At 41.3% G+C, this 17,942-nt stretch overlaps 1 protein-coding gene across 6 annotated transcripts in view; it reads right to left on the reverse strand.

The window, feature by feature from the left end:
* Positions 1 to 17,942, reverse strand: part of CRACD (capping protein inhibiting regulator of actin dynamics) — a 129,728-nt gene that overhangs the window by 27,238 nt on the left and 84,548 nt on the right. For 3 of the 6 annotated variants that reach the window (XM_039699142.1, XM_039699140.1, XM_039699141.1), the window contains one exon: positions 10,828 to 10,993. Coding sequence is in view for 4 of the 6 variants with exons in the window: in XM_039699140.1 (XP_039555074.1) it covers positions 10,828 to 10,993 (166 nt within the window). In the remaining 2 variants the exon portion in view is untranslated. Of the gene's footprint in view, positions 1 to 10,827; positions 10,994 to 12,711; positions 12,798 to 16,255; positions 16,337 to 17,942 lie in introns of those variants that run through there. The other 3 variants (XM_039699138.1, XM_039699139.1, XM_039699143.1) reach the window with 2 other exon arrangements.

The raw sequence follows: 17,942 nt of genomic DNA on the forward strand, positions 1-17,942 counted from the left end.
TTCATGCTCAGTGCCCCTGCCTGGGAGTGACACACTGTCACTCCTGGTCAAAGAAAACAGCAGGTGCCAAGCAAAGGGAGCTCTGTAACACAAAAAGAAGTGTTACAGGGCAGGAAGCCTCTTCTATACAGCTGCCTCCTTTAGCTGATTACTCGGCACTTGCTATGGCCATGAGCATGATGACACTGACAATAAAAGGTTATCACCAAACCCCCAGACTGCTCAGAAGCTTGTGGCACCAAGCTGTGTGTCCTTGATTAGCCACAAAGAGCAAGAAATGCCCGTGTGCTGCTGCTAAACTGAACACTGATGCCAAGGAGGAGGGTGTGTCACACATGAACCTGTTATATGGCTCTGATTGAAGTCCACAGGCAAAGGCATGAAACAAAAAGGGGTTTAATTTACCAGAAATCGTTCTAATGAATTTAATCGTAAGAAAACTTAGAGTTAAAAAAATTTTTAAAAGGCTAGTGGATTTGGGGGCACACTGAGGGAAAAATGTATCTGTTTGCAAGTTATGTTTTGTCTTACCTCGAATACTCCATGGTAAGTGAAAAGCTCATAATCTATAATCATGATAAAGCCACAATTAAAAAAACCAGAAGAACTGTGAGGTCCTAAATCTCTACTTTTAATAACTTGTTGGCAACCATATAGAACCCACTCAGAGTTTCAGGAAACAACTTGAAGGGGAAAAAAAATACAGTTTTGATACAGATCTATCCAACATAATGTTCTACATATGATAAAAACATTATAAATAAATATTTCAGCAAAAGCAAGGAAGATGATACTTCCAGCAAGAGATGTAAGTAAAAGAACAAGAAAAATTAAGTTCCACACATTTAAGATCAGTATATTATCTTTTCTGCCTTTTAAAATGTGCTAATTGTTCATGAAGTGTTCAAGATATTTCTATTTATACTTTGGAAACAAATAAATGAGGAATGTATTTATTACATTTTAATCTCATTTTCCCCTGAGGTATTTTAAGTAAAAACAATAATCTTTTCTTACAAAGGGAGAGTGTCATATAGGGTTACATAACCTTGTTGAAACTGATTAGATGATAGACTGTTCTTGACTTTCATAACAGAATTTCTTAGAGAGAACCTGAAAATAACAGGATAAAAAGTGCACCAAACCCTCTCCCTCTCTCTCATTTATATGTAAGATCTTTTGCACTCACAAAATAATCAATTTTTGGGGGAGAACACACACAGTTCTCTGAATCATTTAATCTTCCATACAATCACAGATTAACTGAAAAACTTCTTTTCATCAAGATTAATATTTGAGCAACATGCTTAATTTGAAACAAACCAACAAACAGTCAGGCAAAGAGCTGGTCAATATTCCACAACACTTTTAGCCATGGAAGAAGAGGAACATTCAATTGATGCTATATTCTATGTTAGATTTTTTTTTATAAAACCCACAACTCTGTTGCCTCTGGCTGTTAAAGTACACCTTTAAAGTTTCTTTTAGAAAACTTTTATTAGAGAAACCATAAAATTATATTTTTAAACCTGCTTCTAAAAAGGTTTCTATACCGAATGACTGTGTCTCAGTCTGTACACAGAGCTGTGGGAAAATTGCATGGCATTGAAATACCTGCACCTTGCTTGGCCAGCCAGGAGTCAACCAGTGAACCACAACTTGAGAAGCGTCCCTTACACAGAGACAAATTCCTAGCAGGCCTGGAAATGAATGGTTTGACATGAAACAGAGTGAAAGGTGGCTTTTCTCATATAATTGTGTAGGCCTGTTTGAACTGAAAGCTCCAGCATGGCATTCAACAAGGTGGGAAGGACACACACACAAACAGACAAACCAGCCCATGCGAGCCCTCTGGCACTGGCACTGCTCAGTGTGTGAGCCTGCTGCAGGTGCAGAAGGCAAGGCCAGTGGGAACTGGTTGTTTGCTATTTACCTTTGAGCTGAGAGATCTGCTGAGAATGCATAGTCCAGGTCACATTGTTCTCCTTTCTCAAATACTCTTCCAGCTATGCTGTGGCTCAGGTACTTGTGGCTTTGTCTCACAGCTACTCACTGTGCATACAACACCAGTCACCTCTTTTGCTCTCCAGTGGGTTGGACTTCTCATACTTAATATCAGACACCTCATGTATATTTGTGTTGTTTGTTACAACTAATTAGTAGGCAAGGGTTGCAATTCAGGCACCAAAGAGTTCAGTGACTTGTTTGGAAGCTGTTCTTGACCTTACTAATGAACTGTTAATATTGAAGTTGGGAATAGCCAACCAGCAGCTTTGAAACTGAAGAGAATTTTCCAGCAGTTCAAACCCCAAAACTGCAGTTGACCAACAGCAGGAATACTCTGACTGTAGGAATTGCCTGGTAACACCTGAATCTCTGAAATGGAAGAAAAGAGCAACAGCTGAGGTCAGTTCTGGTGCACTGCCCGGGACATGGCTGTGAGTGAAAATCTTCCCCAATCTGCTTCAGAGCTGAGGACGCTTTTAGGAATCTAGTTTCTCCTCCTGCCTGCAAACTTGCCTAAATTTAATTTAAAACTTCCTCTAGGGACACCATGTCACATGAAGCAGCTTGGCAGCTCCATGTGACCTGCAACCATAAGTACATCACCACTGAAAATCCAGCCCTGTCTTTGACAAGTGCCCACAATGGTACCAGGGGCAGGTTAGGACCATGCTAAGCATTTACAGCATCTCCAGCTTCTCCCAGACACCAACTGCTCTCTCTCTCACCCCCCTTGTTACAAGGCACACACATTTTTATTTCATAACAAAAGGGAGGACAAACGTATCTGAAAGGTTTTGTCTCTGGTTTTGTTTTCTTGTTGACTTTGTAATATAACATAACTCCATATTGTCAGAACATGAAACAGCCACAAGAAACCCCACAGTGAATTAATGCCAGACTGCTCTCTACTCTATCCCTTTGAAATGCCTTGCAAATATGCTGAATATTTAAGAAGTGGGTGAATGAGCAATTCTGTTAGCCACATGTCCAACAACTGGTAAAAATAGTTCAAGAATTTTGTTTAAATATCTATGTAGGCTAAAGAACATTGGAAAAAAAATATTCACACATCGTAGTAACCTAGTTCCTTTTACAGGCAAGTTTAAATAGCAGTTAAGGTGATTTCCAAGCCACTTGTACTTTCTGAAAGGTCTCTTATTTTACTCCCTTGGAGACCACAGTCCTTTCACATTTTCCCAGTTGTGAATTTGACAGATTATATCCCAAAGGTCCTTTTTCAACTGTATTTTTATTTTGCTCATGTTCTACTTTTGGAAAGACTGAATTTAAGTCATAATACAGTATGAATAATAGAATTTCCTTTGCTGCTACCCATCTCTGAAGTTTTTCTCAGAAGTCTTTATACAATAACATCCTCACAATCCACATTTATAGACTGTTCTCCCTTCAGTTAAAAGGAATATCAGGATGTCAATATCAGGAGTGGATTTCAACAAATTCACAGCATGACAGAGATATGGGCTACAGTCATAGCCATGGCTGAAGGTATTACAGTTTCAAACTTCCATATCACTTCCAAGAGATGTGGGAAAACAGGGGCATCAGTTTATGAGCACTTCTGTTGATAATTCCAGTGATGACACTTCAGAGGCTGTTTGTGCTGAAAATAGTTGAATCATCATCTGACTCGCTTTCAGAAACCTGACTAAATTACATGAATTATGGATGTGTTATATCAAAATACAAAGCACTTTTAACATGTTCTCTCTGAAGATGTGTTGCAACCCAAATATCATGTTCCAGTTTCAATTGCAATACACAAATTTTCAAAACTAATTTTTTCATACTGAGAGCAAAGTTAAATTCCATTTGCTCTTTCCTCATTCTTGCTGAGGTGTCTGTGTGTGCCAAGAAACTAGGAGATGTGAAACAAATCTTCACAGTAGAATGGGCCACCCTGAGCTGCAGGAAAAGTCTTATTTCTTTCCCATGAAATGCAACAGAGACCCTCTTTGGAGCCTCCCTCACCATCCACTGCTACGGATCTATTTAGGATGTGATTTTCCATCAGCTCTAGGTACCTCAAGTCAGGACTGAGTGAGGTATCACACCCTTTATCCTCTCCTCCATGTGTTCCCATCACCTCTTCTGGCCTTATTAGTGGCCATTGTTCACATGAAACAATTCAGAGAAATGTTCTAGCTGCATATCTAGAGAGCTGTTGGAAAGAGTCAGACACCAATCAGCATTTACTGCTGTGGGACTGCACCTTAGCTGCATCAGAGCACGTGCAGGGACACTTATGCACAGAATACAATATTATTGTATTGACACTGGTGGCTACGATGTTTTTAGACCCCATTTTTCTCCAGAGCTATATTTCTCTTAAAGACAAATTTGTGATCCTTTAAAAGGGGGAAGCTTTTCCAGAAAGGAATACTGAGACATCAGCTCTTATATAATCCCATGCTGGTGCAATACTGAAGTACAGAAATCTCACACCACCAGTTGCCTTTTTGGTGTGTCATAAATGTTCCTCCCACTCTGATATTAAAGAGTTAGAAATAGAAACTGGAAAATAAAGGGAAAGAATGAGTTTTTCTGTTCCTTTATGTTTATAAAGATTGAGTCCAAAAAACCCAGAGTCTCATGACTTTCACTCTTTTAGATTTCCATTAGAAACCAATTCTGTAGTTGTTAAAGATCAAAGTCAACTTTTTAACATAAAGCCATTTTTAAACAATAAAAAATTCAAAAAGCATGCAAAGCAAGAATGAATTTGGTTTAGCCAGGTATTGACCCTTCATATAATCTCTTCAAAGGAAACTGAGAACAACTTCCCAGAATATTGTCTGAGGGAAATGACAAGTGCAGTGATAGGTTGCCTCTACTTGATGTTTTGTTTTAAAAACGAAATCTGATTCAACATTTTGCATCTCCCATGAATGTCTCCAGGGCAGCTAGAGATGAAAAACATAAATTGCATTTTCTAGTCATTCCAAAGATGCATTAATACTGTAATAGAGGAAAATGGATTGTAATTCTGAGATATATTTTTAGCATCCTCTTTTTCATCTGCTGGAAGGAGAGTTTTGGTTCTAACTCACGCCTGGATGGGGAATATTGTTCATGCTGCAACATGATTCTGAGTTTGAGCTGTGCCCAGACAGCACATGAATTCATTGCATTAACAAATCCACAAACATGGGCCTCACAGTCTGAATGGACATTTCAACAGGGAATCTTTTTCATGAAGTAAACTTAGAGATAATTTCTGCATTCATTCTAAATATATATTCATATCACCTTCAGGAACCACTGAATTTCAGGGCACCAACCCTGGGAAAGTGGCACAGTCCCCCTGTTATGACCCATCTGAGTCCCACTGATGCCAACAATGAGTTGTGCAGCCAGGCTCAGAGTAGTCCTGCTCTCTTCAAAGATATCACACAGCATTATCTTAATGCAAAGCTCCAGTCTGGTGTCATCAAGGGACATGGAACCTATGAACTCACCATAATTTTATTTTTCTAAGAAGTAGAGATCAAGCCTAGCCTTAAGTAGCTGATGCATCATGCTAATAATATAACTAAAATTATTATAATTAGGGGCATAAAATTAACCATGGGAAGTATCAAGGCCCTGAGTGCACTAACAAGCTCTAATGTCCCTGATCAGCCTCATCTGGAGCCTCCACCTGCACACACAGGTCCAGGAGTTCTATTGAAGATCACACCTGAGGCTTTGGTCCCTGCCTGAGGCATGCTGGAGAAGTGCTGGTCTGCAGCTCAGACAGAGCTGTGCTGGTCATGGGGACTTGGATCCAGACCTCAGTTTGCAGACCATTTTCCTGGCTTGCCCTTGGCCCTGCCTTCCCAGCTATGGACCTGCAGCAGGACCATGGACCCCTCCTGCTGTGGGATCCTCCTGGTGTCCTGCTCACCTTCCCTGAGGGAGTGGCTCTGCCTTTGCTGCTGCCCGACAAGAGGGTGATTGGGTGGGACTATACAGTTCTCAGCAAACAAATTTTATGTAATTATTCATTAATTGTCTAATCTCAGGAGGTGTCAGCATGTGCAAAGAAAAGTATGGCCCTGGTTTACAGTAATTCTGCAAGTGGCTCCTAATGCAGCTTGAGGATGTGAATAATTCACCAGTTAGCATAAAACTATGCAGACTAGTAAAAGGAACAGAGCTCTAAATGGTCCAGCTTCCACATTTGACCTGGCAATCCACTGCATGTGACACTATTTTGTGAAATAGCAGCATATGTTTACACAAAATTTGCCCTGAAACATGGCAAAATGTACAGAAAAGTAAGTGAAAAGTCTACATTAGCCTTGGCAGGAATAGGTGTTATATAGAAACTGCATTTAGCTGATAAGGAAGCCAAGGAAGAGAAATAAGACAGTACATTACATTACAGGTGACAAATCTGTTTTATTCAGAGCCCAGCCCTAGACCTCACCAGCTGCTGAAAATTACAGTTGCCATGCAGAATCCTGAAAGGATATGAAGCACATGATGATTAGGAGGGGGAGTGCAACAAAAACAACCAAAAGGGAGGCAAGGGAGAGGACAAGTAGGCTGTGAGACAGCCTAACTTTCCAGGAGAATACAGCAAGACAGCCTATGGGATAGAAGTGAAGACCAGAGTGAAAACAGTTCTGGGATTACTGAGGTGAAAATGAAGCTGGTCATAGTCAGGCCTGAGGACAAAAGACCGGTTAAAAAGGAGAAAGAGAGCAGCACCTGATACAAAATGTCAGCACTTGCAGAAACATGCTCTACTGAAGGGCTCTCAGGATCATATACAAACTACAGGCAGCTTAGCACTCGAGTAGCAGCTCGAAAAACAAAAGGCATGCTAAAGGCATTTACTGCAAATTTCTACTAAGTGATAAAACTGGAACAAGTAGTAAAATGTTCCAGTTTTATTAGACCTGAGAAGAAAACTTCTGGAGCACAAAAACTACAGCAAGCTTGTAATAGAAGGGAGGAAGTCAAGACTTGAGGTGTCAAGAAAAGCTAAGGTCAGCAGAAATCCTGAGTGTGATGCGAGCCTTATGTTCTCTCAACACACCAGGAACCACTTCAGGAAGGCTTTCCCTACTCTGCTCTGGCCATGCCAGAAATGGCCATTCATAGGGTGGTTGTGGCTCCTATTTCTGTGCTACTCAGCTGCAATATAAATTACAAAAAGAGAAACAACTCTAATTTCACCAAAACCTGTAATAAAATTTATTTTTAAAAGCAATGCAAATGGAAAACTGCAGCCATAATCTTTTCTGTTCTGAAACAGCCTCAAAACACCTCATAACCCAGAAATAAGAAACTTTTTCTAGGTGTCTGCATGTCAGCTGAAACAAGCAAGGAAAACCCAAGCCTGTTTTTTATCTGAAACAAAACTTCTTACAATGTTCCTATGTTGTTTGGCTCTGCTTGGGCTTGAAGAGATACTTGCTGAAATCAGAGCTCTGATAAGGTGAAGTCTTTAGGAGAAGGTAGACTACCACAGCAACAAGGCACTTGCACTGGGGTCACAAGGCACTCAAAATGAGGCACTTGGAAAGGAAATTAAGGCTGGCAAATGCCAATTGCAGAAATACAGTTAATATACAGAAAAAAAAAAGATATCCAGCGTATGAAAAATGAATGTTACTGAGAGAAAATTTCTTGGTACCTCTCTGAAACTCAAAGTGGGTAGACAGATCACTTTTTACCGTTGATCTAGATTGCTTCACACAGAACTGCCCAATGCTGCAAGTAAAGGGGTCCTGTTCTTGTGGCAGTCACTGCCAAGACACTGAAGTTTGCTCAGAGGCTTTTTCCTGGAAGGTCAGTGATGTCACACTTGAGTCCTAAACACCTGACAGGTCTAATTCCAGGTCCTTTGAAATACTGCATTCAGCCTAAGGAGAGGTACTCTACTGTACCCCCAATAACAGAAATTTAATTCCCCACTGCCTCTACACATCAAGCCAGAATGACAAACTTCAGCAGGGCACTGCACAAGCACCCTTTCAGGTCTGTCTTCACAGTGCTTTCTCAGAAGTTGAGTATTTGTCAACTGTGACAAAAAAGACAGATACAAAGTCTTTTAAGGTGCCAAATCATAGCCTCAGAACAGAAGCTCCTGGAGACTTCAGTGAAGCTCCACAAACTTGTGGAGACTTCTTGTAGTCAGTACTTCTATCTCCCAGCCCTTATGGTTAGGGCAGAAAGTTAATTAATACAGTTTTAACTTTGTAAACTCAAGAAGGGCAATATAGAAACAGGAAAAGGAATTCCAGACAAACTGCAGCAGGAAACCTCCCACCTGGGTATTGCAAAATAACATAGATGAATAAAGAGGCTGAAGTGTGCATACATCAGGATACCAAGTAAGTTATTTGCATCTGATGAATCCAGGATGTAAGAAAGGATGGACAGGCAGATCTCTCAGGCTGCTTCCAACTCAGCTAGTCAATCTACACCACATGCAGATTACCTCAATTGCTTTGCTCCGGGCACGTCTGCATCAGCCAGTCAGCACAGCCTCCATTAGAGATTCAGGTGTTAGCTGTGAGCAGGCTTGTAAGCCAATACAGCACCAGGTGAAATACTAGCTTGGGTCTTGGAAGCAATACAGATGTCTTTTTTAGCCCACACTCATTCATTTGCTTGTCTCTACCTTCCTGAAGCAGCTTCCTCCCTTAACATACTTTCAAAACAACCATCTCCTCTTCCCAAAACAAAGCTAAATGTCCACAGGACACATCTGGAGATAACAAATTCATGTACAGGCTGAGGAAGAAATATAGCTTATTAAAGGAATGGGAACATTGGACCTTTTATTAAGATTTTTTCACTATATGGTAGTTGTACATTCTTAAAGAATTTGAAGCAAATGGTTTTACAAAACTTCTCAGGGTTTTGCTTATGTAAATATACTACTGGTTATTTGTATTTGCTCTAGTCTGTTTCTGTGTGAATAGTGGAAAGTATGGCAATGCATTTACTGTTAGATAAATTGTAAACAATGATGTGTATTATTTTAGTTAGACAGCCTATCTCTGCACTCAATTCATAAACGTTTGAAATTACAGGAAAGGCAAAAAAATTTAATGGATGGAAGATGTTGAAAACAGACTGGAGTGGCAAAACTAAGCTATCAAAGCAATTTAATGCACTGCACTGAACACTTATGCTTGTTATAAAATGAGTAATGTGGCAAAAACCACCTGCAAACTGAAAATTATCATCAAATCCCAGCAATATTTGCTCCATGAAAACCAACAGGAAAAACAGAGCTTTGACTGAGTATTTCTAGCAGACAAAAACCTCTGAGGAATCACAGAAAGAAATGGTCCACTTGAGATGAGACATGGGACCCTTCACATTTACCAATCCCCTCTGATTTAAATTGTACAGTCTGATTTTTCCACCAGAAGCTAACTTTTAATGCTTTTGTTAATTAGAAAAATTAATAGGTTTAAAAATGCAAACATTTAACAGTCTCAAACAAGGTCTGCCACACCTTCATGTCACTGCTGAGGAACAGGACAAGTTCCCATATCACTGTTTGTTTCTGGGTGCAGCGCTGCATTTTCAGCTATGCCAAGTGGGAAATGCCTGATAGTGAGACCATGCAGTTGAGTTTACTTGTGAGGGAAAAGGCACTAAAACCTTAAAACTAAAACCTTCTACAGTGGCCTGGCATCGTGCACTCAGGCAATGCGTCACAACAGTGCTCAGTCACACCTCCAGCTACAGCGTGGCTTCACTCAGTACTGATTTTCTGAAAAAGCTGGGACGAGCAAAAGAGGTGTACAAAACTACACCACAGAACCAAAAGGAAACCTGGAATTTCACAGAATGGAATAAAAAACCCAGAGCTAAAAAATCCCCCAAATAAATAATTTTTTTAATCATGTTTTCATAGACACCATTAGAAATACTGCTCAGGGTGATACTTCTGATACACTTCTGATTCATTGTGGAGCAGAGGAATTTGGAATAGTTTTTTTACCCTTTCAGAGTTTTTTGTTACACTTCCAGATACACTTCCCAGTGCAAACACTTCCTTTTGTTCCAAAAGAGCAGGATTTGATCAGGGGTCAGCTAACCTCTCTGAGATGAGCAGTTGGAAAGTGAAATAGAAGTGTTACTGACTCTTGCAGTTTGTGCATCTGGTCTTGGGGCAAGGAGTTTTTTGTTTGGGTTTTGTTTGCTTGCTTGGGGTTGTTTTCCTGTTCCTAGTTAGAGATTGCTAACTTGTTTCCTCTGTACAGTTTCGTACTCCCACCATCCCCACAGAAAATTCTCATGCTGTCCTTCTGTCATCCTCCTTTGTCACTGGAATATGATCTGATTTTCAGGTGCCTCTCTCCCCTCGTTCCCCTTTTCTACTCCACATTCAAACTGGTTTAAAATAAAAGCATTCTGTTTGTTGACCCCAATTACCATGCAAAAATTATTTGGGATAGAGTGAAAAAGGATAACCCAAAGATAGTACCTCACAGGGAAATGCATGCAATAAAGTATCTATAGCAGCCAGTTCAAGTTTCTCTCCTCCCAGTTTGAAAAACAGGGGTGCCATTAATACCTCTGCTCTGTGTTAAATCACAGAGCTGGATTCAAATCCATGTCTGCTTCCCCCCGGGATTTCCGATTTGCAGAGCGGCACACGTGCCCCTCAAGCAGCGAGACTCTGAGGTCCAAAGCAGCAGGTGGAGGAGGGAGAGCTGCACACGCTGCAGAGCGAGCAGTGCACAAACTGCTGCCACCCGGCACAGGGAGAAGGCAGGCTTAGCCCCGCCAGAGCCGGGGAGCCCGCGGGCCGTGTGTGCGGGGCTGCAGCGGGCGCGGGGCACTCACCTCAGCCCGCCCGGCTCGTCATCCGAGGAGAAGGCGCCGTTGCAGATGTTGCCGAAGGAGTGGCTGGGCTTCAATTTGGGCTCCTCACACTCTGAGGCGGGCTCTCTCTTCTTCCTCTTGCCGAAGAGCTTCTTGAAGGGCTGGAACTTGCCTGCCTTTTTCTTGTCTGCGGACGACACGAGAGAGCGGCGCGGGGCTGAGGGAGCGCGGGGCGGCCGCGGGGTCAAAGGGCGCGGCCGCCGCCCGGCGCAGCGCGGAGCTCGCCATGGCCGTGCCGGGCCCCGCCGCCGCCAGGGCTCCTGCCTCCCAGCATCGATGGAAGGGATAATTTTGCAAAGCCAGAGAGTAACGCTGCGGTGGTTTTAGGTTTGATATCACTGTTTTGACCATTTTACCAATAGACAAACGCTGCTTTGGTCGCCTCCCTTTGGAAGGGGCTGGACCCTCTGCCTTGAATTTAAATTGAATTTAAAACACAAAGAGCTGTGTTTTAGTTATGTGACCTCATAACTAGCTATATACAAGCCAATTTACAAACGAACAAAGAGAAAAGGATAAATTTCTGTTGGTTCGTACTGGCTTACTTCAAAAAACATCCAACTTCATACCAGCAAAGTCAATACATTTCTCTGACTTTTTTTTCCCCCCACAAGTAACTGAAGACATAATTTGGCCAAGCATTTCTTCCTCAAGACACTGAAATTTTCAAAGCTACACTAAAAAAAGCACAACAAAACCACAATACATGCATGAAGACAGGAACAAGAAATAAAAAAGTTAACCAGGAAAAAAAGTAACCTCTTTTCTTCCACCAGTGTCTGGAAAAAATAAAGGCAACTTCAAACTGCTGTCTCCCCATCTATTAAAAAGAATTACCATGACTTTCTTGTTAATTGCTGTCAAGAATGGGTTAATTTCTCAGGGCTGGGATGAATCAGAGAATACATTAAAACATAATAACTGTTAAAGCACTATATTCCTCTTAGCCTTTACCTTAATTTTGCATTAAATCTACTTAAAACAAGGTAGTTGGATTTTTTCTTTGTTTGGGGTTTTTTTTAAACCCCAGCATTCAGCCTCCTATCATAAACTAATTTGAGAAGCCTCATGTTGTACTGGTAGCAAATATTTTCATGAGCTAATTACATTCCTGTATGTGCTGTGTGCACACTGCCTCAGCGTGCTCTGCTCTTCCTGTGGGCTGGGGCTCAGCAGAAAGTCCTGGCTGGGTTGCAAAGTACATGCATGTAGGAACTTTTGACCAGGAAACCCGGAGTATCTTCTGCAGTTCAATAGCATTCTTTAGTTCCACCTTGGGTTCTACACTCCACTCTGCTATACCTAAGCAGGGTAAAGCCACATCTGGGTAACACACCTTTGTAGCCACTGGAAGAGTATCTGCAGGGTTTTTAGAGGGGAAAAAATGTGCCCAAGCATATTTTGACCTGGCTACTTCCAGTGGTTTCCAAACTAGCATAGTACCAGAGAGCCCGAGTTGAACCCAGCATGGCATCAAACTTACTCACAGTTCATCAATCTGCACCTGCTTATGGATGAAATAAGAAATCCACATTGAAAGTACAAAGTCAAAGACACAAGAGAGAGTGATTCTGCACTTCCTTTACAGATCCACAAGAAGTTCACACAAATGTAGTTCTTCTTCCTGAGCAGTCAGAATACACAGAATTTGTGCAAGTTTGTTAAAACACCAGGGTATCCATGCAGCAGCATAAAAATAAAAAGCTGAATTACGAACATCAAATTCAGCCCCAGCATCAGAACTTTCCAGTCCAGCATCACAGACTCACGATAAGCAGATGAGAAAAACAACAACTGGAACAGCAGTTTTACCAGTGTAGAAGAAAACGGGATATGGAAGATTACCTGTCTCCCAGCCCTGCTTTCCGTAAGCAGAGAAACTCGCATCTCCAGCCAGACCAATTTCTTGCTGCCTAATTCTGACTTCAGCTATATGTAGAATGTATTTATGTGTAATAGAATATATCCATATATCAAACCCCTAAAAGACAGGCAGGCAATCATGCAGAGAAAGAACGAAATTACTGCTCTTGGCCACAGCTGCTCTGACCCTTTATGCACTTCAGAAACTGTCTGCAAAACACCAAAAAGGAAATGGTAGAGCATACAGGACAGAAAACATCAGTACCAGACACAAGACTAGGCAGAAGAGCTATTTGTTCAGAGTTCTCACCTCGCTTGTTTCCCCAGCTTTCTTCAAAAGGGAAAGCTGCATTATGTCATTTTTGCTGGTTAATGTAATTTACTGTATAGATCAATGAAACTACAGCACTTTTTAGAAAAGATTCTCACGTCATTCATCACATTGCTCGTGTCCCCTCCTCTTTTTGAGATCTTCATATATAACTGTGAATTGCCTCATTGACTCTAAATCTACAGTACTGATTCACCAACCATGAGTCTAGTGTTGAACAAATGTAACAGGTCAACACAGCTTTCATTTCATCAAAATGGGTGAAAACCAACACACTTATCTGCAGCCAAGATCTGCTTTTCCCCATGTGACTTAACATGTCCCTTAGCTATTTCCTTGCTGCACACCCATCATCACAGCTGTCACATTACTAAGCATGAATTCTTTAAATCAGGCTTTGTGACTCATTCCAAAGCCGAAGAACACCCTGCCCTGCACAGGCTGCACATGCTGTTCTCCATCCTGCCAGGTTTCTAAGGAGGGAGTGCTCGACTGCTAAGACAAAGTCTGTTTATGTAAATTTTTCACAAGATCTTATGGAAGAAGATGTGGGATGACATTGCAGGGTGAAATGCTTCCTGTAACAGTAAAACAAGTACAGAAAGTATTCCAAACATCAGCAGCGCAGCAGACAATACTTTGCACAATAGCCTTTTGAGTCTGTAATTCTCAAGCACAACTCATCCCTCCTGTCCATCTCTACTGCTGAGAGAAAAAAAGTGGGATAGGAAAGGATGAAAGTTGGGACATTTAAAGGTGTCAACTTGCAGCAAGGACAATTGCTGGGAGAGCCAGGAAACAAGTCAGCTTACATATGCCGTTTGCTTCTCTCCTTAATCACTTTAATGGAATCCTACAGATCCAGCCCCAGGAGACTGGGGGAAATAAGCAATTAAACCTTTTTTCCTGTCTATTTGACAAGTGTGTCTTGTTCAAATCACTGTAAACAGTTAACAGTAAACCAGTTTTGAATCACAGAATAACATAAGGTGTGAAGGCGACAGATAAACAAGGTTGGATACACTAGCTAGGATAACACAGCACATATGGCAGGCGCTCCCTTCTCAGATACCAGAGGAGTAGCAGAGCAGATTAGAATAATCTGTAACCTGTCATATAATTTGTCAGATGCACAAAGACATGCAGTGTGTAACTCAGAGCCAGTTAAAGCAGAGAGAATTGGCATCACGTAGGCAGCACATGGTGCCTCCACTCCCAATGACAGAGCGGAGCAGCTTCTCCTCTAGCAGTCTCTCTTTGTCCTCTCCAAGAAGGATGACAGTGGGTGCAATGACCTTTATTGCCAGGAAATCAAGCACAGCCTTTGGACTCCAGCTGGCAAAGTTGTATCACCATGCCAGCTGAAAATTCCCCATAAAATAGCTTGCAGTTAAACTGCTCAATTCCATTGGGATTCCCAGGCTGTGCCCCTGCTTCAAAAACAGCACAAAATCCTCAACACAAGCACAGGCCAAACAAAGACTTGACTACCATGATTATAGAGGGAAGAGCTTTAAACTATTGGAAAAGGAGTGAGCAATATATTCCAGACAACAAGCAGGGGTGAGGTTATGCCACTTAATGGGATACAGGAGATGTCAGTGCCCCTGGAAATATCTGAAAAACAGTTTTCAAGCAAAGCAAACTTAACATGAGAAACAGAAAGACTCACATAATCCAAGAAGAGACACCTAAATATTTAACAGGGTGTTGATTCCTTGCAGCTTTTCCTATTTGCTGCAATGCTAGGGGCACTCACAGCAGTGTGGGTGAGGAAACCTGGGGGACAGGTTCTCTCTGTGCAGAGCTGACCAAGCACATGCATCAGCTAGTGGGTAGAAAGATGATTGTTGAGGGGGGAAAAAAAGATAGAAGAGGGATTTGTAGTGTTTATTTGAATTTTAAGTTATTATGATCAAGATTTTTCAAGGCCCATTTTTGAACTGGGATTTGTAAAGATTTCACAGGGCTTTTTTGCTCATTGTATGAAATGCAGGACCTCTCTATGACACTTCTCACAGCATGAGATATTGCACAGGAGCTGTCTCCAAAATTATGCATTTTTTGTTAGTGAATTTAATGGCTATAAAATATGGTGTAATAAACTAGTTTAATGAGAATATGAATTATTTAATTGAATAGATATTTCTATAATGAATTTAGGGAATGGAAATCCATATAGATGTAGCATTAAGAACTGTGTGGCAGAGAGGACAAGTGGGTCCTCTCTATTGGCTGCAGGCACAATACAGCAGCCAAGCTGGGAAAGGAGACTAAAAGGTATTGTTAAGAGCGTAGCTTGACTGACCTTTCTCATTGCATCTCTACAACAGAAAAAGACTGCTATGGTACACATTGCCTATTAAAAAAAAACTATCAGACACACTATTAAAAAAATACCTCAATTTTAAGCTAATGGTTTGCTTATTGATGCTCTTTTTAAAATAACTCAGATGTATCCACTACAATAAGCACTGCCCTGTTGAGCCCTGGGCTGGCCAGGCATCTGCAGAAAGTTCTTTGCTTTTCAGGTCTCCACTAAAAAAGCTGCCTTCTCTCCCCTTGCCCAGTGTGTTCCAATAGCATAGAGCTTCTCTGGACAAACTAGGATTGGCACTTGCTTCCAGCTTTCCCACCCACTCCACATCTCATTTCTGTGAGATGCCAGAGATGCTCGTTTTTGCTGATAAATTTTCAGCACTCCCTGGAGAAGTGTTTCCACTCCTCCAGAAAAGGAGACTAAATTGTTTGGGATCAAGGAGGAAGAAAGCAGGCTTTGCTTTGCCTAACCATGTTCCCATATTTTAAAAATAGGTGTGAGCTTCTGTACCTGTGGTAGCACATCTGATTTCACAGTGAAAATTGATTTCTAGACATTTTCTGCCTTCACAACCTGCCCGCAATCCACTGCCCTCTCTTCCATAGATAGCTGGGGTTGACAGATGAACACAGCCCAGATATACAAAGCAGGCACAAACACAAAAGAACCCAAGGAAACATTTAAAAGAACACACAGGGAATAAAGACTGACGTTTAAAAAAAAAAAAGCTGATGCTCAGATTCAATAATGTAACTTCCAAGAAATGGGTTCACCTCTGTGAGACATTTAGTGATAGCACATAACAGTCATAAAGCTGACAGTGTGCAATAGTCCCATGCTGACAGAGATAATATTACCTGACATAACATCAATACCTGAGAAACATTGAATGAAAACAAGATTGAGAAGTATCAAAGGCATCAAATTGGTGTAGCCACAATGGTCTAATGAAACACCTAGGCAAAGCAAAGGAAAAATAGTGGGCCATTACTTGCCTGTTTTTCCAAGAGTATCAGGTGATCTTACAAGAGATACTATTTCTTGCAAACCTTGTCCCAGAGAGGATGGGGTATTCTTGGATTACCTGATATAAACTAGTAATACTACCTAAAGTATCCATAACACAGCAGGAATGAATCTTACTTTCCAGAAACATCTATTTTCCCTTGCCATCTGCAGAAGCAAAAACATTTCCACAAAAAACAGCCCACTTTTTTGGTTTTTCTTCCTCCCAAAAATCATATTTTCCAGAGAAACCATATGTAGCTGAGACAGTCAGCTGTTAGGAGACACTTATGAATCATCATAATAGAGTCTATTAATGTTCAAGCAGCATATAACATGCTTTATCATCCAGAGCAAGGAAAGAGCTCTTTCGACACTTCTCTTGATACAACAAGGAAATACCTCTTGAAGGGAAAAGGACTTAATCTCCACTGCATGAGGCTTGGCACACTGCTCTTTAGAAGCAACAAAGAAATATGAATGAAGAGGAGGAGTAAATAAAATTTTCAAAATGTTTGGAGACAAAGATTTCTTCTTTAGAAGAACTAGAGCTATATAAATATACACTTCATCAGTCTCATTTACTATGGCAAAAGTCTCCTTTCATTTCTGAGCTCCTGTTCTCCTCTTTTCCCCACCTTTTAACCAAAGTCTTCACAGCCAGTCTTTGTAATTCTGCGCCTTCTATTTTCATCAATTATCACAATGATTGGTCCTAGTCGTCAGAAAGCCTCATTCATCCAACTGTGATTTAACACTGACATTCTGCCTTCTTAATCCATCCCACTGCCATCCTTGGGTAGCACCTTTGGAACAGAGAAGACACTGCCCTCCAAAAAACACAACCAGACTTGGAGCATATAGCTCACTTTGGGAATGTGTGAAGTAGGCTGCGGATAGCAGAGACTCCCATCAGGGAACACAGTATGAGAAAATTACTATGAACTTCAGGAGCAAACCCTACCGTGGCCCAGGAATTCCCTTCTTCCAGGGGAAAGCTCCAGTTACAGGCTACACAGTGAGTAGCCAGAGGGTGTAAAAAAAGTTGGAATTCACATCTGAGGACAGTAAGAATGGGTAGTGGAGCTCATAGCCATGAGGACATTTGAGAAAGGGTTAAGTAAATGCAATAGATGCTCCCAAGACGCTGGGCTGCATTGCAGAACATAGCTGATAAGATAAAACCTGCTTATTATAGCTCTGGGCACAGTGGTGCACATGAGACTCTTAGAAAGGAAGAGACCGCAATAGCTTCTGATTCACCACCAAAATGTTACATAACAGAAGGGAGAAAGCTTTGTTTTACCAGAGCAAGGCTTACTAACTCAAGCTATTAATTATGGGACCTCTTTTTTGGTGTGCTGGGTTTTATCTAAGGTTTCCAGAGCTGATTTAAGCACTTGATGTCAATGCAATAAAGAAATGTTGGAGCATAATTTTTTTCTCAGAGAAAAAAAGAAGGTAAAACATGGAATTCCGTCAGCAGGTTAATTTCTTATGTGGGAAAACTCCTGACTGAAAGAAGTCCTGGCCATGCTGCAAGTGAGAAGATAAACC

Source organism: Passer montanus, unplaced genomic scaffold, assembly GCF_014805655.1.
Source record: "Passer montanus isolate IOZ18808 unplaced genomic scaffold, ASM1480565v1 scaffold13, whole genome shotgun sequence".
Classification (NCBI taxonomy): Eukaryota; Metazoa; Chordata; class Aves; order Passeriformes; family Passeridae; genus Passer; species Passer montanus.